We start from the raw sequence: 19,921 nt of genomic DNA on the forward strand, positions 1-19,921 counted from the left end.
CGTTAAACCCGGAAAGATCGCTCACGTTACCGTGGTCACCCATCCGTTTCCTGCCTCAGCAGCAGAGTTGTATCGGGAGACAGGGAAGACCGAACAACACCATAACCAACTCTACAATGAAACTATCACCAATAGTATCCTCTCTAGAGGTCGGCTTCTTCACGATACTGCTGGTAAGGAACTTCGACAGCTAACTTACACGTCCTCGTATTTGAAGTGCGGCCGGTCTGGCTTCACAAACAGTTAGCTAATATTAGAATTATGGGCATTCGTTTTTCAAAGTGATAGCTACTTTTGTCAATCACAAAATAAAGATGTATTGAACATGAATATAGTATTTACATTACTGTACCTAGGTAACGTTAGCTGGCTAAAATAGCTAGTCGGCAAACCAGGTTAATTGAGATCAGCTAGCTAAGCTCAGTAACGTTAGCTAACTGTTAGTTAGCCATGTAGAGACATGAGTCATGACCCTCCTTTTCTGTGATCACTCGCCTTACTCTGCCCTGTTATGTTAGCTAGCTAGCTAACAACTGTGCAAGACCAAATCAGTATCTTATTCTAGATGCATGGTGAATCTTAAATCCACGTATTGTGTGAGCTAACGTTAACTGTCAGACTTGGCTATATTTGCTGTTTGTTTAACTTACCTAGCTAACTAGCCAACAGCTAATGTTGTAGTTGTCTTGCTTGCTAACATATGTAGCTAGCTAGCCAGGTCGTGGGACGGTACCACAAGTTAGTGAATTTAGCCACAATCGTGTTGCGGAATGATGGAGCCGGTTGGTGAATTCCTCTGTTGTGGCTCATTCCTATTGGCTGACAACCCGGAACTGATCAAGCTCTGTTCTGCTGCTCAGGATATCGGCCTATTACAGTGTAAACTTTCTTTACTGTCAGTAAGGGATTTGAACTAAGTCATATACTTGTTAATCAGCACGATTCGTGGCTTTTATAATGGCTTCTAATCCAGAAACTGGAAGATAGCTAGAAAGTATCTACAAATATGTCTGTATTGATACATTTTTTAGGGAATAGGCCTGTCTCGTCACCGTCACATAGTTAAACCAGAGACAGTGGCAACATTTAATTACTGAAATATCTCTTGTTAAACTGAAGCTGTTGTTGCTCAGCAGACATACAGATAAGTGTCACAGCCAGGCTGCTGTGAGATGACCTCACTATACGTAATACCACTAGTCCTGTATTAGTTGACCCCAGAAATAGTGTGTGTACATTTTGTACATACAACCACATCCGCCACCACTCAGCCTTCTCTCTAAAGTGCTATATTACAAACCACAGTAAAGACAGCTTCTCCTGTTAACACGGACTGTCACCTTAAACGCATTCTGTACATACATATACAGTGCCCTCTGTAATTATTGGGAAAGTGAAACATTTCTTCTTCTTTTGGCTTTACACTCCAAAAGTTTGGATATGAGGGTATTATATTTGAGGGTATTTTCATTCATATTGGGTGAACCGTTGAGAAATTACAGCACTTTCTATTCATGGTCCCCCCATTTCAAGGGACCAAAGGTCAAATAAAATGTTATTTGTCACATACTTAAAAATACTTAAAAAATGTAATTAGAGCTGCATACTCTAGGAGCTCAGATGCAATAATTTAATAACCTAATATTCAACGTTTTGACAGACAAACTGTCTTCATCAGGGTATAATCACAAACACTGTGGGGTGACTGGTTTATATAGTATCAAAGGACACACACAGGTGTCTGTAATCATGGCCGGGTGTGGCCTGATATCATTGGTTAATTCTCATATATAAAAATAACATACCAAAAACATGAATGGATAGCATTCCATTATAGATACAATTTACCTACCTAGGCCTACAAAACAGTTACAATAGCAAAATCACAAGAATGGCTTCAGATCAAAGTCTACGTTGAAACCGAGAGGAGCAAGGGTCTTTAAATTAAAGATCCAGACAGCCTCTCGTTTTAACAATAAAATGTTCGATGCTGATATAACGTAGTGACATACGCCAAATACAACCGCCGTAGACCTTACCGTGAAATTCTTACTTACAAGCACTTAACCACACAACTACTGATCACTACTACTGACTACACCCACTGACCACAACAACAAAACAACTGACCACAACTACAGGCCACAATCATACAACTACTGATAACAACTACTTAAAACAACTACTAACAACTACTGACCAAAACTACTGTTCCCTTAGTATTAATACATGGGAATGTCCAGGCCATGCTTAACTTAGCCCCAGTCTATATCTGAGCCACAGCCCTGTCTTCTGTCCTGAGCTCAACTATCAGTCTAGTGACTGGCTCTTGTTGCTGTTTTGTGTGAAGTTATTGTTATGGTGGTAGCAGAAAATTGGATTGCGCTGTCATAGGACTCGGGAAAATGCTTGCTGAGATACAGAGAAATACGTTTTATCTTCCAGGGAATGTGAGACTCGGCGTAGTAGAGCATCTCCAGTAACACCACTCTCCGTCAAAGATGGTGGATTAATGAAGATGTCTTACACAGGCCGTTTACCATTGGAAAAAATTGTCACAGTTCCAGTCTGCTTAAAGGGTTGCTATCCCATAGACACAAATGCGATAGCTGCTTGGTTACGTCTGCCTAGTTCATGGACTGTATATGAACTAGAAAATATTATGCAATGTCATGTCTCACTTCTACTTCTTTCTCTGCCTCCGTGTCCAGTGTATGACACTGTCCTGGTCGCTCTAGTCCATGGGGAAGTTTGACTTTGACCCTGAGAACAGAGTCCTCTGTTCCACATCACCTGTGGCGTCAACGTCCATCAGAGAACTGAGATGTCTGGATCTCAACAGGACTCATATGGATGAATTATAAATAAATAATAAAAAGGGAGGGAGCCAAAGAGAGAGAAAGATGGTTTCTCACCTGTTTGCCTGGTCTGGAAACAGCAACAAGAGAATTCATTGAAACAATAGGACAGCAGCTTTAGAACTTCTTCCGTTAACACTGCAAACACTGACTGGTTGTTTTTGGACTGGGCTTATGTCACGTCTGTGTGAGGGACAGGTTCTAGCCATATCATCACTCTCATTAACCCTTTCTTCTCCGGCTCTAGGTTACTGGTCTCTCCACTCCAGGCCAGGCTGAAATTACCAGTCTAGACACAGGAAACATTGAAGACATCCTCAGTAAGACATTGTCTGTGACAGGGTATAGAGACATCTCTGTGGTTCTCATCTATCCCTCTTTCTCTCTCTCTCTGTGTCATTTCCTCCCTCTTCTCTATCATCTCTCCCTGTAATGCTCTATCTTGTCTCCTTCCTCAACGCTTGGTGGCTGTTTGACTGTATGAATAACACTAATGATTCACCCATGAACCTCCCTTGCCTATGATTATATGTAAACATACTTTAATTCCTGTGTGTTTGACGTTGTTGTAAAACAGTGGGTGTAACGTGTTTTTTCCCCTCACAGACAATGCTGGAGTGGCGTTGGTTAATTTCTATGCAGACTGGTAAGTGTGTTAGTTCTCCTGTGAACATTTGTCCTCTCCTACTCAATTGTCTGTTTGCATACATTTTCTTTGTGTCCACATCAGTTGTGTGTGTGTGTGTGTGTGTGTGTGTGTGTGTGTGTGTGTGTGTGTGTGTGGGATGAATTAGAATTCCAACATGCTTTAGTGGCATCATGGCTGGAGAGTAATGCAATGTGGCCAAAGCAATTACACTATGACAGTTTCTCCAAAGGGTAACACTATAAAATCTCATTTGATAAGCAAATTATACCCACATTCTCCCCCCTCTCCTCCCAGGTGTAGATTCAGCCAGATGCTCCAGCCTATCTTTGAGGAGGCATCGAACATCGCGAGGGAGGAGTTTCCTGATGTCACTCAGGTGGTGTTTGCGCGCGTCGACTGTGATCAGCACTGTGAGTGACACACACAGGATTTTAATCCGTAAAGGAACTTTTGGTTTGCCCAAACTCTGTAAAGTAATCTGATTACTTTTAGTTCATTTTACATTACTTTCCCCTTAAGAGGCGTTAGGAGATTAAAAAATGGATGTTGCATTTTACTTTATGGGTTATGTAGGCTTCTTCTAAACCATTGCTTTATACTTCAATACAGATAATCATACGATTAGGCTATATCTTTACATTAAAACCCAACGTCGGTCAGATTTCCGGTCATTCCAATTCATGTAATTCTCTCAAGAATAGGATATAGCAATATAGATAAGCCAAATTGTTTAACCTGAGCATGACTCCAAAACCAAGGACTTATTAGCCTACTCTGTTTATCATTTTGTTGTCATTGAGGACTGATTGGGCTCATTGCTTCAAGTTGAAAAGGAAATTCTGCTCTCATGGAATGACATGCTTTGAGCACTAACGAAAAGTGCGTGTGGAAAAATGAATACCATATGCTGCATTTGCTATAGGCCTATTGTTTACATTTTTGTTGGTGACACTCTATCTCTATCATTTGCTATAGGCCTATTGCTTGAGCTTTTGTTGGTGACATTCTGATATCTCTATCATTTGCTATAGGCCTATTGCTTGAGCTTTTGTTGGTGACACTCTATCTCTATCATTTGCTATAGGCCTATTGCTTGAGCTTTTGTTGGTGACACTCTATCTCTATCATTTGCTATAGGCCTATTGCTTGAGCTTTTGTTGGTGACATTCTGATATCTCTATCATTTGCTATAGGCCTATTGCTTGAGCTTTTGTTGATGACATTCTGATATCTCTATCATTTGCTATAGGCCTATTGCTTGAGCTTTTGTTGGTGACACTCTATCTCTATCATTTGCTATAGGCCTATTGCTTGAGCTTTTGTTGGTGACATTCTGATATCTCTATCATTTGCTATAGGCCTATTGCTTGAGCTTTTGTTGGTGACATTCTGATATCTCTATCATTTGCTATAGGCCTATTGCTTGAGCTTTTGTTGGTGACATTCTGATATCTCTATCATTTGCAGCTCTTTAAGTTGATCAGAAGTGTGCGAGTTTGAGCATGTGTCCAATAGGCCTATGGACATAATTGTTTTAATCAGCGTGAATTAGATAGAGCAATAAAAGCCCCACTTGTGGTCTTGTTAAATGAAACTTGTTTTTGACAGCATGTGGAGCACAATACCATGGAGGAGCCGTCAAACGTTTATTCCACTGACTGGGATCCACACGATGCAGCTGCAAGAGCACATTTTTCACTGGCTGTCCACTGGTTGCGACATTGATTGATAGGCAGCTTTAACTTCTTCAATTCAACCATTATTGGGTTAAAATACACATCGTTTGTCCACAGCCATCCACAATCCATGAGGCGCAAATAGCTAAATGAGAGAGCAGCAGTGTGATTCACACCATTGCGCTATGTAGATATCAATAACACTAGGAGGTACGACATCCTTACCTCCAAGTGTTTATTCAAGTTAAATGTATCATCTTTGGATGCCAACAGCAGTAAAATCAAAATCACATTTTACTTGTCACATTTTTCATAAACAACAGGTGTAGAGCCACTGCCTGTTCATCCCGCTATCATCCAGAAGGCGAGGTCAGTACAGGTGCATCAAAGCTGGGACCGAGAGACTGAAAAATAGCTTCTAGCTTAAGGCCATCAGACTGTTAAACAGCCATCACTAACACAGCGAGGCTGCTGCCTACATACAGACTTGAAATCATTGGCAACTTTAATAAATGGATCACTAGTCACTTTAATAATGCCACTTTAATAATGTTTACATATCTTACATTACTCATCTCATATGTATATACTGTATTTTATACCATCTATTGCACTTTCCCTTTGCCACTCAGTCATCGCTCATCCATATATTTATATGTATATATTCTTATTCCATCCCTTTACATTTGTGTGTGTCAGGTAGTTGTTGTGGAATTGTCAGATTACTTGTTAGATATTACTGCACTGTCGGCACTAGAGGCACAAGCATTTAGCTACCCTCGCATTAACATCTGCTCACCATGTGTATGTGACAAATACAATTAGATTTGATAGGCTAACAGTACAATGTTTACTTGTGATCCCTTCCCAACTATGCAGAGACAAAAATAGAAAACAATATATAATAACACAAGGAATAAATCCACAATGAGTCAGGATAACTTGGCTATATACACAGGGTACCAGTACAGAGTCAGGATAACTGGGCTATATACACAGGCTACCAGTACTGAGTCAGGATAACTGGGCTATATACACAGGCTACCAGTACTGAGTCAGGATAACTGGGCTATATACATGGGGTACCAGTACTGAGTCAGGATAACTGGGCTATATACATGGGGTACCAGTACTGAGTCAGGATAACTGGGCTATATACACGGGGTACCAGTACTGAGTCAGGATAACTGGGCTATATACATCGGGTACCAGTACTGAGTCAGGATAACTGGGCTATATACATGGGGTACCAGTACTGAGTCAGGATAACTGGGCTATATACACGGGGTACCAGTACTGAGTCAGGATAACTGGGCTATATACACGGGGTACCAGTACTGAGTCAGGATAACTGGGCTATATACACGGGGTACCAGTACTGAGTCAGGATAACTGGGCTATATACACGGGGTACCAGTACTGAGTCAGGATAACTGGGCTATATACACGGGGTACCAGTACTGAGTCAGGATAACTTGGCTATATACACGGGTACCAGTACTGAGTCAGGATAACTGGGCTATATACACGGGGTACCAGTACTGAGTCAGGATAACTGGGCTATATACACGGGTACCAGTACTGAGTCAGGATAACTGGGCTATATACACGGGGTACCAGTACTGAGTCAGGATAACTTGGCTATATACACGGGTACCAGTACTGAGTCAGGATAACTGGGCTATATACACGGGGTACCAGTACTGAGTCAGGATAACTGGGCTATATACACGGGTACCAGTACTGAGTCAGGATAACTGGGCTATATACACGGGGTACCAGTACTGAGTCAGGATAACTGGGCTATATACACGGGGTACCAGTACTGAGTCAGGATAACTGGGCTATATACACGGGGTACCAGTACTGAGTCAGGATAACTTGGCTATATACACGGGGTACCAGTACTGAGTCAGGATAACTTGGCTATATACACATGGGTTACCAGTACTGAGTCAGGATGACTGGGCTATATACATCGGGTACCAGTACTGAGTCAGGATAACTGGGCTATATACATGGTGTACCAGTACTGAGTCAGGATAACTGGGCTATATACACATGGGTTACCAGTACTGAGTCAGGATGACTGGGCTATATACATCGGGTACCAGTACTGAGTCAGGATAACTGGGCTATATACACGGTGTACCAGTACTGAGTCAGGATAACTGGGCTATATACACGGTGTACCAGTACTGAGTCAGGATAACTGGGCTATATACACGGTGTACCAGTACTGAGTCAGGATAACTGGGCTATATACACGGGGTACCAGTACTGAGTCAGGATAACTTGGCTATATACACGGTGTACCAGTACTGAGCCAGGATAACTGGGCTATATACACGGGGTACCAGTACAGAGTCAGGATAACTTGGCTATATACACGGTGTACCAGTACTGAGTCAGGATAACTGGGCTATATACACGGTGTACCAGTACTGAGTCAGGATAACTGGGCTATATACACGGTGTACCAGTACTGAGTCAGGATAACTGGGCTATATACACATGGGTTACCAGTACTGAGTCAGGATGACTGGGCTATATACAGCGGGTACCAGTACTGAGTCAGGATAACTGGGCTATATACACGGGGTACCAGTACTGAGTCAGGATAACTGGGCTATATACACGGGGTACCAGTACTGAGTCAGGATAACTTGGCTATATACACGGGGTACCAGTACTGAGTCATGATAACTTGGCTATATACACGGGGTACCAGTACTGAGTCAGGATGACTGGGCTATATACATCGGGTACCAGTGCTGAGTCAGGATGACTGGGCTATATACACGGTGTACCAGTACTGAGTCAGGATAACTGGGCTATATACACGGTGTACCAGTACTGAGTCAGGATAACTGGGCTATATACACGGGGTACCAGTACTGAGTCAGGATAACTTGGCTATATACACGGGGTACCAGTACTGAGTCAGGATAACTGGGCTATATACACGGTGTACCAGTACTGAGTCAGGATAACTGGGCTATATACATGGTGTACCAGTACTGAGTCAGGATAACTGGGCTATATACACATGGGTTACCAGTACTGAGTCAGGATGACTGGGCTATATACATCGGGTACCAGTACTGAGTCAGGATAACTGGGCTATATACACGGTGTACCAGTACTGATTCAGGATAACTGGGCTATATACACGGGGTACCAGTACTGAGTCAGGATAACTTGGCTATATACACGGTGTACCAGTACTGAGTCAGGATTACTGGGCTATATACACGGGGTACCAGTACTGAGTCAGGATAACTTGGCTATATACACGGTGTACCAGTACTGAGTCATGATAACTGGGCTATATACACGGGGTACCAGTACTGAGTCAGGATAACTTGGCTATATACACGGGGTACCAGTACTGAGTCAGGATAACTTGGCTATATACACGGTGTACCAGTACTGAGTCAGGATAACTGGGCTATATACACGGTGTACCAGTACTGAGTCAGGATAACTGGGCTATATGCATGAGTTACCAGTACTGAGTCAGGATAACTGGGCTATATACACGGGGTACCAGTACTGAGTCAGGATAACTTGGCTATATACATGGGGTAGCAGTACTGAGTCGATGTGCAGGGGTACGAGGTAATTATGTACATATAATTAGGGGTAACGTGACTAAGCAACAGGATATATAATAAACAGTAGCAGCAGTGTATGTGAGTCAAAAGAGTCAATGCAGATAGTTCAGGTAGCTATTTGGTTAACTATTGGCTTGGGGGTAGAAGCTGTTCAGGGTCCTGTTGGTTCCAGGCTTGGTGCATCAGTACCGCTTGCCGTGCGGTGGCAGAGAGAACAGTCTATGATTTGGGTGACTGGAGTCTTTGAGAATATTTATAGGGCCTTCCTCTGACACTGCCTTGTAAAGAGGTCTTGGTAGGCAGGGAGCTCGACCCCAATGGTGTACTGGGTCGTACGCACTACCCTCTGTAGCGCCATGTGGTGGGATGCCAAACAGTTGCCATACCAAGCGGTGATGCAGCCAGTCAAGATGCTCTTGATGGTGCAGCTGTATAACTTTTTGAGGATCTGAGGACCGATGCCGAATCTTTTCAGCCTCCTGAGGAGGATGGGCCGTTGTTGTGGCTTCTTCACAACTGTGTTGGTGTGTGTAGACCATGTTAATACCATCAAAACCATCAAAATGCATTTGGTGTGTCATCATAGTGGTCTTTGATTTGTGGTCGTTGAGAAAACAGAAAGGTGTCATCATCCTTTTTGAATTTAAAAGTAAAGGAGTTTTAAAAAATCTGTAATTTGATCACAATATTTTAGCTGGTAACGGATTGCAGTTACTTTTTTTGTAATCAGTTACTCCCCCCCCAATACACACACACACACACACACACACACACACAGAGACGTTTGATAGGCACATCCTTTGAGATAAAGCAAATTAAAGGGAATTATTGATGACCTGCAAACCGTTTGAAGACTAATGACAAAATTGCTGCTGCCTGTGAAGCCTGGAGCTTAGAGACCCTGCAGTGAGACTGACACCTGCCAAACACACAGCACTAGGAGAATATTTACTCTCACTGGGGGGCAGCTTTCATCTGAGGGATCAGGGGCTGACTGACGGCTGTGTCTTTAGACAGCTTTAAACACCCTCTATCTGTCTTTTACTCTCACCTTTTTTCATCCATCCCCATTTCTATCCATCCTTTTCTGATTTTCTCTACCTGCCTCTTTTCCTTCATTCCCCTTTCCTTTGTCTGCCTTTCTCCCCCTCTACCTCATTCTATATTAAACTCTGTCTTTATTCTGTCTCTCTAGCTGACATAGCTCAGCGGTACAGGATCAGTAAGTACCCTACGTTGAAGTTGTTCCGTAATGGTATGATGATGAAGAGGGAGTACAGGGGTCAGAGGTCAGTCACAGCCATCGCTGACTTCATCCGCCAGCAGAAGGTCGATCCCATTAAAGAAATACACAGTCTAGAGGAGGTCAACACTGCGGATGTGAGTATCAGGCACACACAAATCAGTGTTTTAAAATGTAAAAGGTGTGCCTCAGGGATCTGTTCCAGGACCATTCCTAATCTAAATATTGAATAATAATAATTTATTACATTTGTACAGCGCTTTTCATTATACTGAATAATCTCAACGTGCATAAAAGTAAAAAATGTAAACCAAATAGACAAAAAGACAACTATACAGGGCAACTGACACAAATAACACAGCTGATGGGACACCAAGGACCTATCAACAGAAAGCCTCCTGAAGATTAGTATATGACTCTGTCCTCAAAAATGAATTGGTACTGAACCAGGAAAAATGTCTCTCTCTCTGCAGAGGGACAGGCGTAACATTATTGGTTACTTTGACCAGAAGGATTCTGAGAACTACCACACGTTTGAGAAGGTGGCCAACATCCTCCGAGACGACTGTGTGTTTCTCGCTGCCTTTGGGTGAGTCAAGCCTCTTCAGACCAACCACTGCACTTAGGGTCTACAAAACATTTATAATATAGTTTATATGTTTTTGGTCTGGCATCTTTTAATCTTTCATTTCCTCTGTCCCTCCAGTGACGTGTCCCAGACAGAGAGGTTCAGTGGTGATAATGTGATCTATAAACCGATGGGGGAGACTGTTCCTGACATGGTGTACCTGGGCTCACTAACCAACTTTGATCTCACCTACGCTTGGGCGCAGGACAAATGTGTCCCTCTGGTCCGCGAGATCACCTTCGAAAACGGAGAGGTGCGTTCTCTCTACCTCTTTTTCTTCTCTCTGTTTGATCCAGTCTAAATTAAATGATTTAGGTTTTGGGCTAGCCCCGGTCTACACACAGCTGGGAGTCGTCTTTCAGGTCTGACCTGGCTTCTTCCCCTACAGCCGCCCCATCCTAATGCAACAAGGCATAGACACACACCTGAATCTCCCACTGACCTGTTAAGGCTTCCGGATGCTTCCCAGCCGAAACAGTTTCTGAACAGTTTGTGCATACATTACATTTTGTAACGTTTTTGTTCATTTTGGACCCTGGCAAGGGTTTTATCTGCTGTTTTGGGCACACAATTTTTTTAATTGAGGCAATCCGAAGTCGGTAGCCAAAGTCTACGTCCCCTAGTCACAGATTGGTGAACAGTAGGTGTTCTTCAAAGAAGTGCCTGTTGTTGTTCAACGAGATGACCCGTCCTCATACTACACCACACATCTTAGTCAGATTCAAAAAATATATATATTTATATATATATATATATGTTGTTGTTTTTTACCCCTTTTTTCTCCCCAATTTTCTGGTATCCAATTGTTAGTAGCCACTATCTTGTCTCATCGCTACAACTCCCTTACGGGCTCGGGAGAGACGAAGGTTAAAAGTCATGCGTCCTCCGATACACAACCCAAACAAGCCGCACTGCTTCTTAACACAGCGCGCATCCAATCCGGAAGCCAGCCGCACCAATGTGTCGGAGGAAACACCGTGCCCCTGGCAACCTTGGTTAGCGCGCACTGCGCCCGGCCCGCCACAGGAGTCACTGGTGCGCGATGAGACAAGGATATCCCTACCGGCCAAACCCTCCCTAACCCGGACGACGCTAGGCCAATTGTGCGTCGCCCCACGGACCTCCCGGTCGCGGCCGGTTACGACAGAGCATGGGCGCGAACCCATGCAAAATTGCGCAACTAAGATCTCTGCAAAAATGTCAACATTAATGACAGCTTTCTTGAGTTATCTTAGATTAATTCTGACTATTGAATAAGTGTATAGTGGTGTCTCAAAATGGACAAACAGTACGATTTCTTTTTTCTAATTTTTCAAGCGAAGGTCTTTTTAAGGGAGTATGCGAGCCCATCGTTTGGTTCGGCCAAACGAACTGAAGCATGCTGACACCTTCACTCTTCTTCCTCTTCCCTGTGTGTGTGTTCCAGGAGCTGACTGAAGAGGGGATCCCATTCCTCATCCTGTTTCACGTGAAGGAGGACACAGAGAGCTTGGAGAAGTTCCAGCACGAGGTGGCACGCCAGCTCATCAGCGAGAAAGGTAGTGTGTTTTTCTTAAAAGTCTGTTTGTGGCCCTATCACCTTGGGAAATAACAGGGTGTGCCACAGGGTTTAGTGCTGGGACCATTGTTACTCTCTTGTTCTATTTATTTGTGTTGTGTTTTCATCCTGGCCAGGGACAGAGTTGCATTATATTTGTTAGATAACCATACTATTATAGTCATGCTAATCTTTTCTTAATAAATCATATAAATTATATTAATAACTATCCCCTCCTGCCTAGGATCTATAAACTTTCTGCATGCGGACTGTGAGAAGTTCCGTCACCCACTGCTACACATCCAGAAGACGCCAGCAGACTGTCCTGTCATTGCTATAGACTCCTTCAGACACATGTATGTGTACCCTGAGTTCAGAGACATTGAGTAAGTACAACCTCTCTACTTTCTTTCACCTGTCTCTGGTTGAATTTTTATTTTTGACCTCTTAGCCATTTGGCCAACTATTTAGGGCACCTTGAGTGGTTCTCAACCGGTTCCAAACAATATTTCTGTGTTCAGCTCTGTGAATGGTCTGGTTGTCCCGCTTCGAACGCCGTCTCCGATGACATGCAGTTTGTGAAATCTGACACATCATTTACATGGAGAGCGACACGTCACATTTCCTGGCCTGTCCAGACAAAGGATAGATTTGCTCTGGTTGTGGAGCTCACAGCTCCAATTGTGATACGGCTTATGGAACATTTGTCAGACCATGAGACATTAATTGTTCATCCAAAAGTATATATTTTTGATTCTTCAAGGGGTCTTACAATTCAAACTCAAATAGCAAAATGATCCTTGGTATAAATGCAACATGCAACAATTTCAAAGATTTACAGCTCATATAAGGAAATTAATTAATTAGGCCCTAATCTATGGATTTCACATGACTGAGAATACAGATATGCATCTGTTGGTCACAGAGACCTTAAAAAAAAAAGTAGGGGTGTGGATCAGAAAACCAGTCCGTATCTGGTGTGACCACCATTTGCCTCTTGCAACGCGACACATCTCCTTCGCATAGAGTTGATCAGGCTGTTGATTGTGGAATGATGGCCCACTCCTCTTTAATGGCTGTGTCAAGTTGCTGGATTTTGCTGGGAACTGGAGCACGCTGTTGACATCATCAAACTGCTCGCACACACAACGCCATACACGTGGTCTGTGGTTGTATGGCTGGTTGGACATACTGCCAAATTCTCTAAAACGACATTGGAGGCAGCATATGGCAGATATTTTAACATTCAGTTCTCTGGCAACAGCTCTGGTGGACTTTCCTGCAGTCAGTGGCCTTTTATTGTACCCAGCACAAGGTGCACCTGTGTAATGATCATGCTGTTTACTCAGCAGCTTGTTATCCCACACCTATCAGTTGGATGGATTATTTTGGCAAAGAAGAAATGCTCACTAAAGGGATGTAAACACATTTGTGAAAAACATTTGAGAGAAATAAGCATTTTGTGGGTATGGAACATTTCTGAGATATTTTATTTCAGCACATGGAACCAACACGTGTTGCGTTTATAATATTATTCAGTGCAGAACCCCCCAGTTTAGACAGGACTTAAGACTCTTATGGGTTAACAAATCAGTAATGAATGATCTTTGTGATGGTGTTAATGGATTTTAATAGTTGAATTGTGGTGTTTTTACATAGTCTACAGTTACATAAACAAATGACAATACTATTGTTTTATTTGGTTATGCATTTTCTTATGTATTCTGTTACCTTCATACACACAGCCAAGTGATTTATTTATGCGATAACATATATGACGTGTATTTATTAGACTGTTAGAATGTTGATGTCCAAAAGGCTCGTCATTGGCTTGAGGGGTTGTCCCTCGAGGCCAGGCTTTTCTAGTGTTCATTTGTGTCTGACTTGAGTGACAGTATTTGAGATGGCTCATTATTGTTGTCATTAGATTATTTAGATCTGTATGTTGAAAATCTGCATTTGTCAAATATAATACATTCCATTACATACACACACACACACACACACACACACACACACACACACAGTCCACACACACACACACAGTCCACAGATTATAATAGAAGTGTCACACCTTCTAGATAATTCTTCTATTAACGGCCCTGGAAATCGGAGCTAATGTGACATGACTTGGCACGTACAATTAGTGTCAACTAATCGAATGTAATTTCATCTAATCTATTTTACCCCCCATCTAAACCCCTCCCCCTATCACCTCTGTGATCAGACAGACAGAGCCCTGAGGTCTGACACCCGCTTCAACTAATTACATTACATCACATTCACTACCTCCTCCTCTGGATGTCTGTGTTTGTGTTCTCCCTCCCTCTGTCACCGAGATCAAATTATTTCATTAGCTGTGTGTGTGGTGTCTGCAGCCACCTCTAACATGCAGAGACAGCTTTGATATGGGACCAGCTCTGATGTGATATCAGTTTATGACCTTCTGTCATTAACCACACTTCAATAATGTCATTGGTAGACCTAATGATTATATTAATGTGTGTAGGATCCCTGGGAAGCTGAGGCAGTTTGTTCTGGACCTCCACTCTGGGAAGTTACACAGAGAGTTCCACCACGGCCCAGACCCGACAGACAGCACACCTGGACAGGTCAGAACACCAAGCATACTCGTACACCGTCATTATGTGTGTATAAAACGGTATCATTGCAGTAGTAGAGGGAGGTGTGTGTATATAAATGTGTTATTTCATCAGGAGGAGATCGGCGAGGTGGCCAGTAACCCACCAGAGAGTTCCTTCCAGAAGTTAGCCCCCAGTGAGACGCGCTACACACTCCTCAGGGACCGTGATGAACTGTGACCTCAACGACTTTACCACAACCCTGACCTATGACCCACGACCCCATGGCATGCCCCGGAGTCAGTGTCCAGAGTCAGGACAGGCCAGCGGGATGGGACAGCAACACCCCAACTCACCCCAAACACCCTTAATGGAGAGAGAGGATAAGGAAGACCAGAGAGTAGGTTAAATCCAGGACAGCCGTGTTGGAATAACCTATATTTTCATAACTCTTACGTGTACAATTTTTATTTTAGATTAAAAGGATGAAACCAGAAGAAGAAAATGGTGTGGGGTGGGGGGGGGATTAGGACAAAAAAAGAAGCAAAGCGTTTTAACTTTTATTTTTGGAGCTTGTAAATAATAATAGTGCTTGTGCTGAGTGAGCGTTGGTCCATGTCATCCTGATCTAAATTAAAAAACAATTTACTTTTTTTTGACGAGTGAGATCCCTTGCTCTGGTTGTTTAGTCTCATTATGGTTCTTATCTGTGGGTAGTCCAGCTCCGTCCCGTTTGAGTGAGAGAGGGTTCTGGTCCTGGAGGACTACAGTGTCTCGGCTGCATCTCAATAGTTTACCCCCCTCTCCTCCTTTCCTTTATTTAAACTGATGTGAAAGCATATTTCTGGCTGGTATCCACCATGCTGCTTCCACCTATCCTATGATTTCAAATAGGATGAGAGGAGACGAGGAAAGGAACACATTGTAGAGTATTGAGATGCAGCTTTCCTCTCCCTGGTCACGTTCAGGAGGCACAAAATGTTTATAAACAACGGAGGTACTACCATAAACTGTCCAATAGTTAAATGTTTGTTTCCATTGTCTGTCAGAAAAGCATTTTCTCCCTTTTGTACTTGAACGTGCCCCAGATCTGCAATACTGACTCAGACGGTAGTTCCTAAAGGCTGAGAGGTGTCAGTCAGACACTGCTGCTCTAGAGGACAGGAGGGGAACCTCACACCGACTCTGGGCTGCATCTCAATCCTCTGCAGTGGCTTCTTCTCCATCTGCACTGGTCTGACACAGGCCAGGCCACGCCCACTTAGCAACAAGTCCAGGTGACAGCAATATGGAAGAAGCAGACCTGGAAAGTATCCTTATTTCACCTGTCACTCAAATCAGTTCAGATGGAGCAATGAAAGGAGATGAGGAGTATTGAGATGCATGCTGTGTGTTTATTTATAGTACTGTGTGTACAGTCCCTCCCTAGAACCCAACAGTACCCTGATCTGACCAGTCACGAAGGAGGGTTAAAGGGGGAGAAATCTCATTTCTAAATCAGTCATCTCGGAGAGGGAGAAAATAAAACAAGTAAATGAAACCATTTTACAGGATGTTGTGTGTTGAGTCTGTTTGTTCAGTTCTACAGAGAAGACGCTTGACACACACACACACATATATACACACACACACACACCACACACACACACAATTCCTTCATCAGAAGCAGATTTTATTGGTTTTCTTTGGCAATATAAAACCCCAGTAAATCATCACATAGAGATTAAGAGCATCCATATTTAGTTGGTCACTGTTGTAGTAGATGACATCAGGCGTGACCCGTTTCTCTCGTGACACTTTTAAGAGGGGATACTTTGGCCTCACTCATCACAACTTTCTACCTGGTACACCCAGGACAGCTGTGTTTATCCTCCTAACCTTTCTCAATCACTCACTCTTATTCTCTGCTCCCCAGTCTTTCAAATTGACACATTCCAGTCTGTCATAGGGAGCAGGCCTCTCCTCTCCAGCAGGGTTCAGACCAGGACACAGTCTTGACATTTACTGCTGTTTATACCTCCCTCTCCCTCCTCCCTCTGTTAATGAGCTGTATACTCTAAGCAGAGCAGCAGACTCAGATAGACATCAATAAGTTCATAAACTAGAGAGATGGGTGACTGCTCGACCCAGGCAGTGTCTGGCTTTGGCACAGTGTGTATTTGATAAAGACTGAGGGTAGTTAAGACGGTCTGTCCAAGAAACAGTATAATAACATGACTTTAATAAAACGACCATCTCTCCGTCTGTACTAAAAGGCACCAAACAGCAGGACTTATGTTACAAAACTAGGCTGTAGTGTTTGCTACTAATAATGCACATCTTTTCATAATGTATAATCATATACTTAAAGTAACTGTGCAGTGAACGTTCTGTAATCTCATACCCAAATAATGTTGACTCATCCTATACTTGTATTTGTGGGCAAAATATTAATTGTAGAAAACAAAAAACAAACTTGTATCTCAACTTGCTGTCATCCTAAGGAGGATGATCTGGCCAATCAGCGGTCTACTCACATGAATATTTTTAAGATCAGTATACGCCCACACCATTCCAACAGGGAAAAGCTGTTTTTTAACATATTTTAAAAGATTTTGGAAGGAAAACTATTTCATTTATATTGTAAAAATGTGTAGGTCATATTTAATAGAAATCTGGAACCACTGGACAGTTACTTGACAGTTTTAAATACAAAGCCAACAGACCCAGCATATATACATACATCACACTCAACACAGCATTCACACTTCCCTTTCACACTCAGGTCCTCAACAAGGCTCTTCTACGATGTTTAAAAGTCTTATTGATTGGGAAGTGGTAGATCCCAGTGGCAGGCTTCTCTTCACAGTAGGCCTCTCTTGACAGACCTCTCCTCCGTCTATTGGCAGCGAGAAGGAGTTCCTTATTACCACAGTAAAGAGAGCAAATCTATTGGTCAAACAACTGATTGTTAGAGCGGACAGCCAGTTAGTCTGAGGGATTTCTAGGTTGAGTTCCTACCTGACTAGATGCACAGGCGTTGCATTGCATCAACCAATGGTTGTGCGCCACTTCAACTGTGCAGTCGGGCATCAGATTGCTCTATCATATGATGTGGTTAGCTGATATTTAAGGTCTAGCATGTGTCTGCAATGTAGTTGGGCAGTACCTGGACCAGTGTAAGCTTCTGGAGGTCAGAGGTCCCATCACAACCAATCAGAGGTCACTTGTCCTTGTCCAGCGGTGGTTCTGGTTCCGTAGGGGGTGCAGTGAGCTGGTTCATCTGGGACTCTAATCTCGCTCTGCGTTTCTTCTGGACCAGGTTCCCCCCTGCAAACCCCAGAGCCCCCCCTCCAAGCGCTGCCGCCACCCCCGCTGCCTTGAACCCCACCAGTAGGCCCAGCGGCCCACCCAACACCCCCCCTAACACTGCCCCCGCCACGGGTAACACTGCCAGCCTGTAGCCCACCGCCTGCGGAGAGGACAGAGGGATAGACGAGTCACTACATGCATTGACAGTCTAGGTTTCTTCACTTTTTATGCCAATAAAGATTCTTAAATTCAATTAAAAAGACAAGGAAATAAGAAGAAACTTTGCTTGGGACAAATCAACACACACACACACACACTCAGGGGGGTCATTCCTTTGATGTTCTAAGACACACAGTCAGCGAGAAGTCTTCAGATCTACCTGGCCTTTCATGATCACACACACACACAAATGTACACACACAAACAGCAACACATGCGCACACACCATCATCATCAAAGCTGTACACTTTAATTACCCATATTTATTAAAATTGGAGAAATGAGGTGTGTGTGTGTGTTTATTAATACTGTTATCTTCAGAGAGGAAGATGCTCCTTTAGACTGATTGCTGTAAATGAGTGACTCCTCTGAACATTCAGCCACACACACACTACCCCCTCCCACGGTTGATTAACAGATTAACAGTTCAATGGCTCCAGTTCAAACGCCCTCCCACCCCCTCACCTCATGGCAGCGAAGGTCATTTTAATTAACCAGAGGTAAGTTGAGAGTTCAGAGTACAGGGTGTTGGTAAAGCAGGGGTGTGTGTAATGGCACCTGGCCTGATGACAGATGACACACACTGCTGTGTCTGACACCTCTTCTATATACACACACTGCTGTGTCTGACACCTCTTCTATATACACACACTGCTGTGTCTGACACCTCTTCTATATACACACACTGCTGTGTCTGACACCTCTTCTATGTACACACACTGCTGTGTCTGACACCTCTTCTATATACACACACTGATGTGTCTGACACCTCTTCTACATACACACACTGCTTCTAAAGGCCTCAGCATGTTTCAGTTGGGCTGACGCCTAGCCCATCGAGTGTGCACACATACTCCCTTAAAAGACCTGAAAAATTAGAAAAAAAAGCAGAAATAGTACTATTTGTCCATTTAGAGATGCCGTAGCCAGAATACACTTCCTCAAAATAGTCAGAATTAATCTAAGATAAATCTGTCACTAATTTTGACATGGGGATCTTAGTTGTGCAATTTTACATCTAACTAAGATGTTTTGTGAGGTATTTCTTAATGAAAACATGTGCATGAAAACTAGTCATTTCTCATTGAATGACAACAAAGACTTTATAGAAGAATCCCTACTGTTGACCAATTACCGACAAAGGAGCGTAGACTTCGGCTTTGATCTTCGGGTTGCCTAGCAGAAAAACAAGTCCAAAACGTCTAACCCAGACAAAGCTGGGCCAATTGTGCGCTGCCCTATGGGACTCCCGATCACAGCCGGTTGTGATACAGTCCAGGATCGAACCCGGGTTTGTAGTGATGCCTTTAGCACTGCGATGCAGTGCCTTAGAACGCTGTGCCACTCAGGATCCCTTAACAGCACAGCCACACCCATACCCTAGAATATTCTGGACCTCAATGTGGGCTCAATCCCATTTCAACTTCATCAATTAAGGGAGTTGAACTGAGTTGAAGTTCCATTTATCAATCAAAACATGGGGTGAGAGATGGTACATTTATGCTGAAATAAACCACATTTTTAAATATTGTGATATTTTGTCTGCAACTAGACTCAAACGGGTGTGTACGCGGAGTGTCTGTCCAGCCGTATAGAACTCACACAACGTACCACACTGAGC

At 43.2% G+C, this 19,921-nt stretch overlaps 3 protein-coding genes across 6 annotated transcripts in view; 1 reads left to right on the forward strand and 2 right to left on the reverse strand.

Moving 5' to 3' along the window:
• invs (inversin) overlaps positions 1 to 754 on the reverse strand; it is a 40,226-nt gene extending 39,472 nt beyond the window's left edge. Inside the window, exon 1 of the mRNA XM_064946575.1 lies at positions 651 to 754. The gene's annotated coding sequence lies outside the window, so the exon portion shown is untranslated. The remainder of the gene's footprint in view (positions 1 to 650) is intronic.
• Positions 100 to 16,343, forward strand: erp44 (endoplasmic reticulum protein 44). Its single transcript, XM_064946586.1, has 11 exons — positions 100 to 173; positions 3,106 to 3,178; positions 3,465 to 3,504; positions 3,802 to 3,917; positions 9,996 to 10,180; positions 10,517 to 10,632; positions 10,750 to 10,924; positions 12,098 to 12,209; positions 12,453 to 12,594; positions 14,718 to 14,820; positions 14,926 to 16,343. Exons 1-11 carry the CDS (start codon positions 117 to 119, stop codon positions 15,028 to 15,030), a joined length of 1,224 nt encoding a protein of 407 aa, XP_064802658.1. The 5' UTR covers positions 100 to 116; the 3' UTR covers positions 15,031 to 16,343.
• A 102-nt stretch (positions 16,344 to 16,445) lies between these two features.
• Positions 16,446 to 19,921, reverse strand: part of stx17 (syntaxin 17) — a 28,710-nt gene continuing 25,234 nt past the window's right edge. For 2 of the 4 annotated variants that reach the window (XM_064946585.1, XM_064946584.1), the window contains one exon: positions 16,446 to 18,241. In XM_064946585.1, coding sequence (XP_064802657.1) covers positions 17,993 to 18,241 — 249 coding nt within the window. In that variant the 3' untranslated portion in view covers positions 16,446 to 17,992. The remainder of the gene's footprint in view (positions 18,242 to 19,921) is intronic. The other 2 variants (XR_010452445.1, XR_010452444.1) reach the window with 2 other exon arrangements.

This window comes from Oncorhynchus masou, chromosome 29 (assembly GCF_036934945.1).
Source record: "Oncorhynchus masou masou isolate Uvic2021 chromosome 29, UVic_Omas_1.1, whole genome shotgun sequence".
Classification (NCBI taxonomy): Eukaryota; Metazoa; Chordata; class Actinopteri; order Salmoniformes; family Salmonidae; genus Oncorhynchus; species Oncorhynchus masou.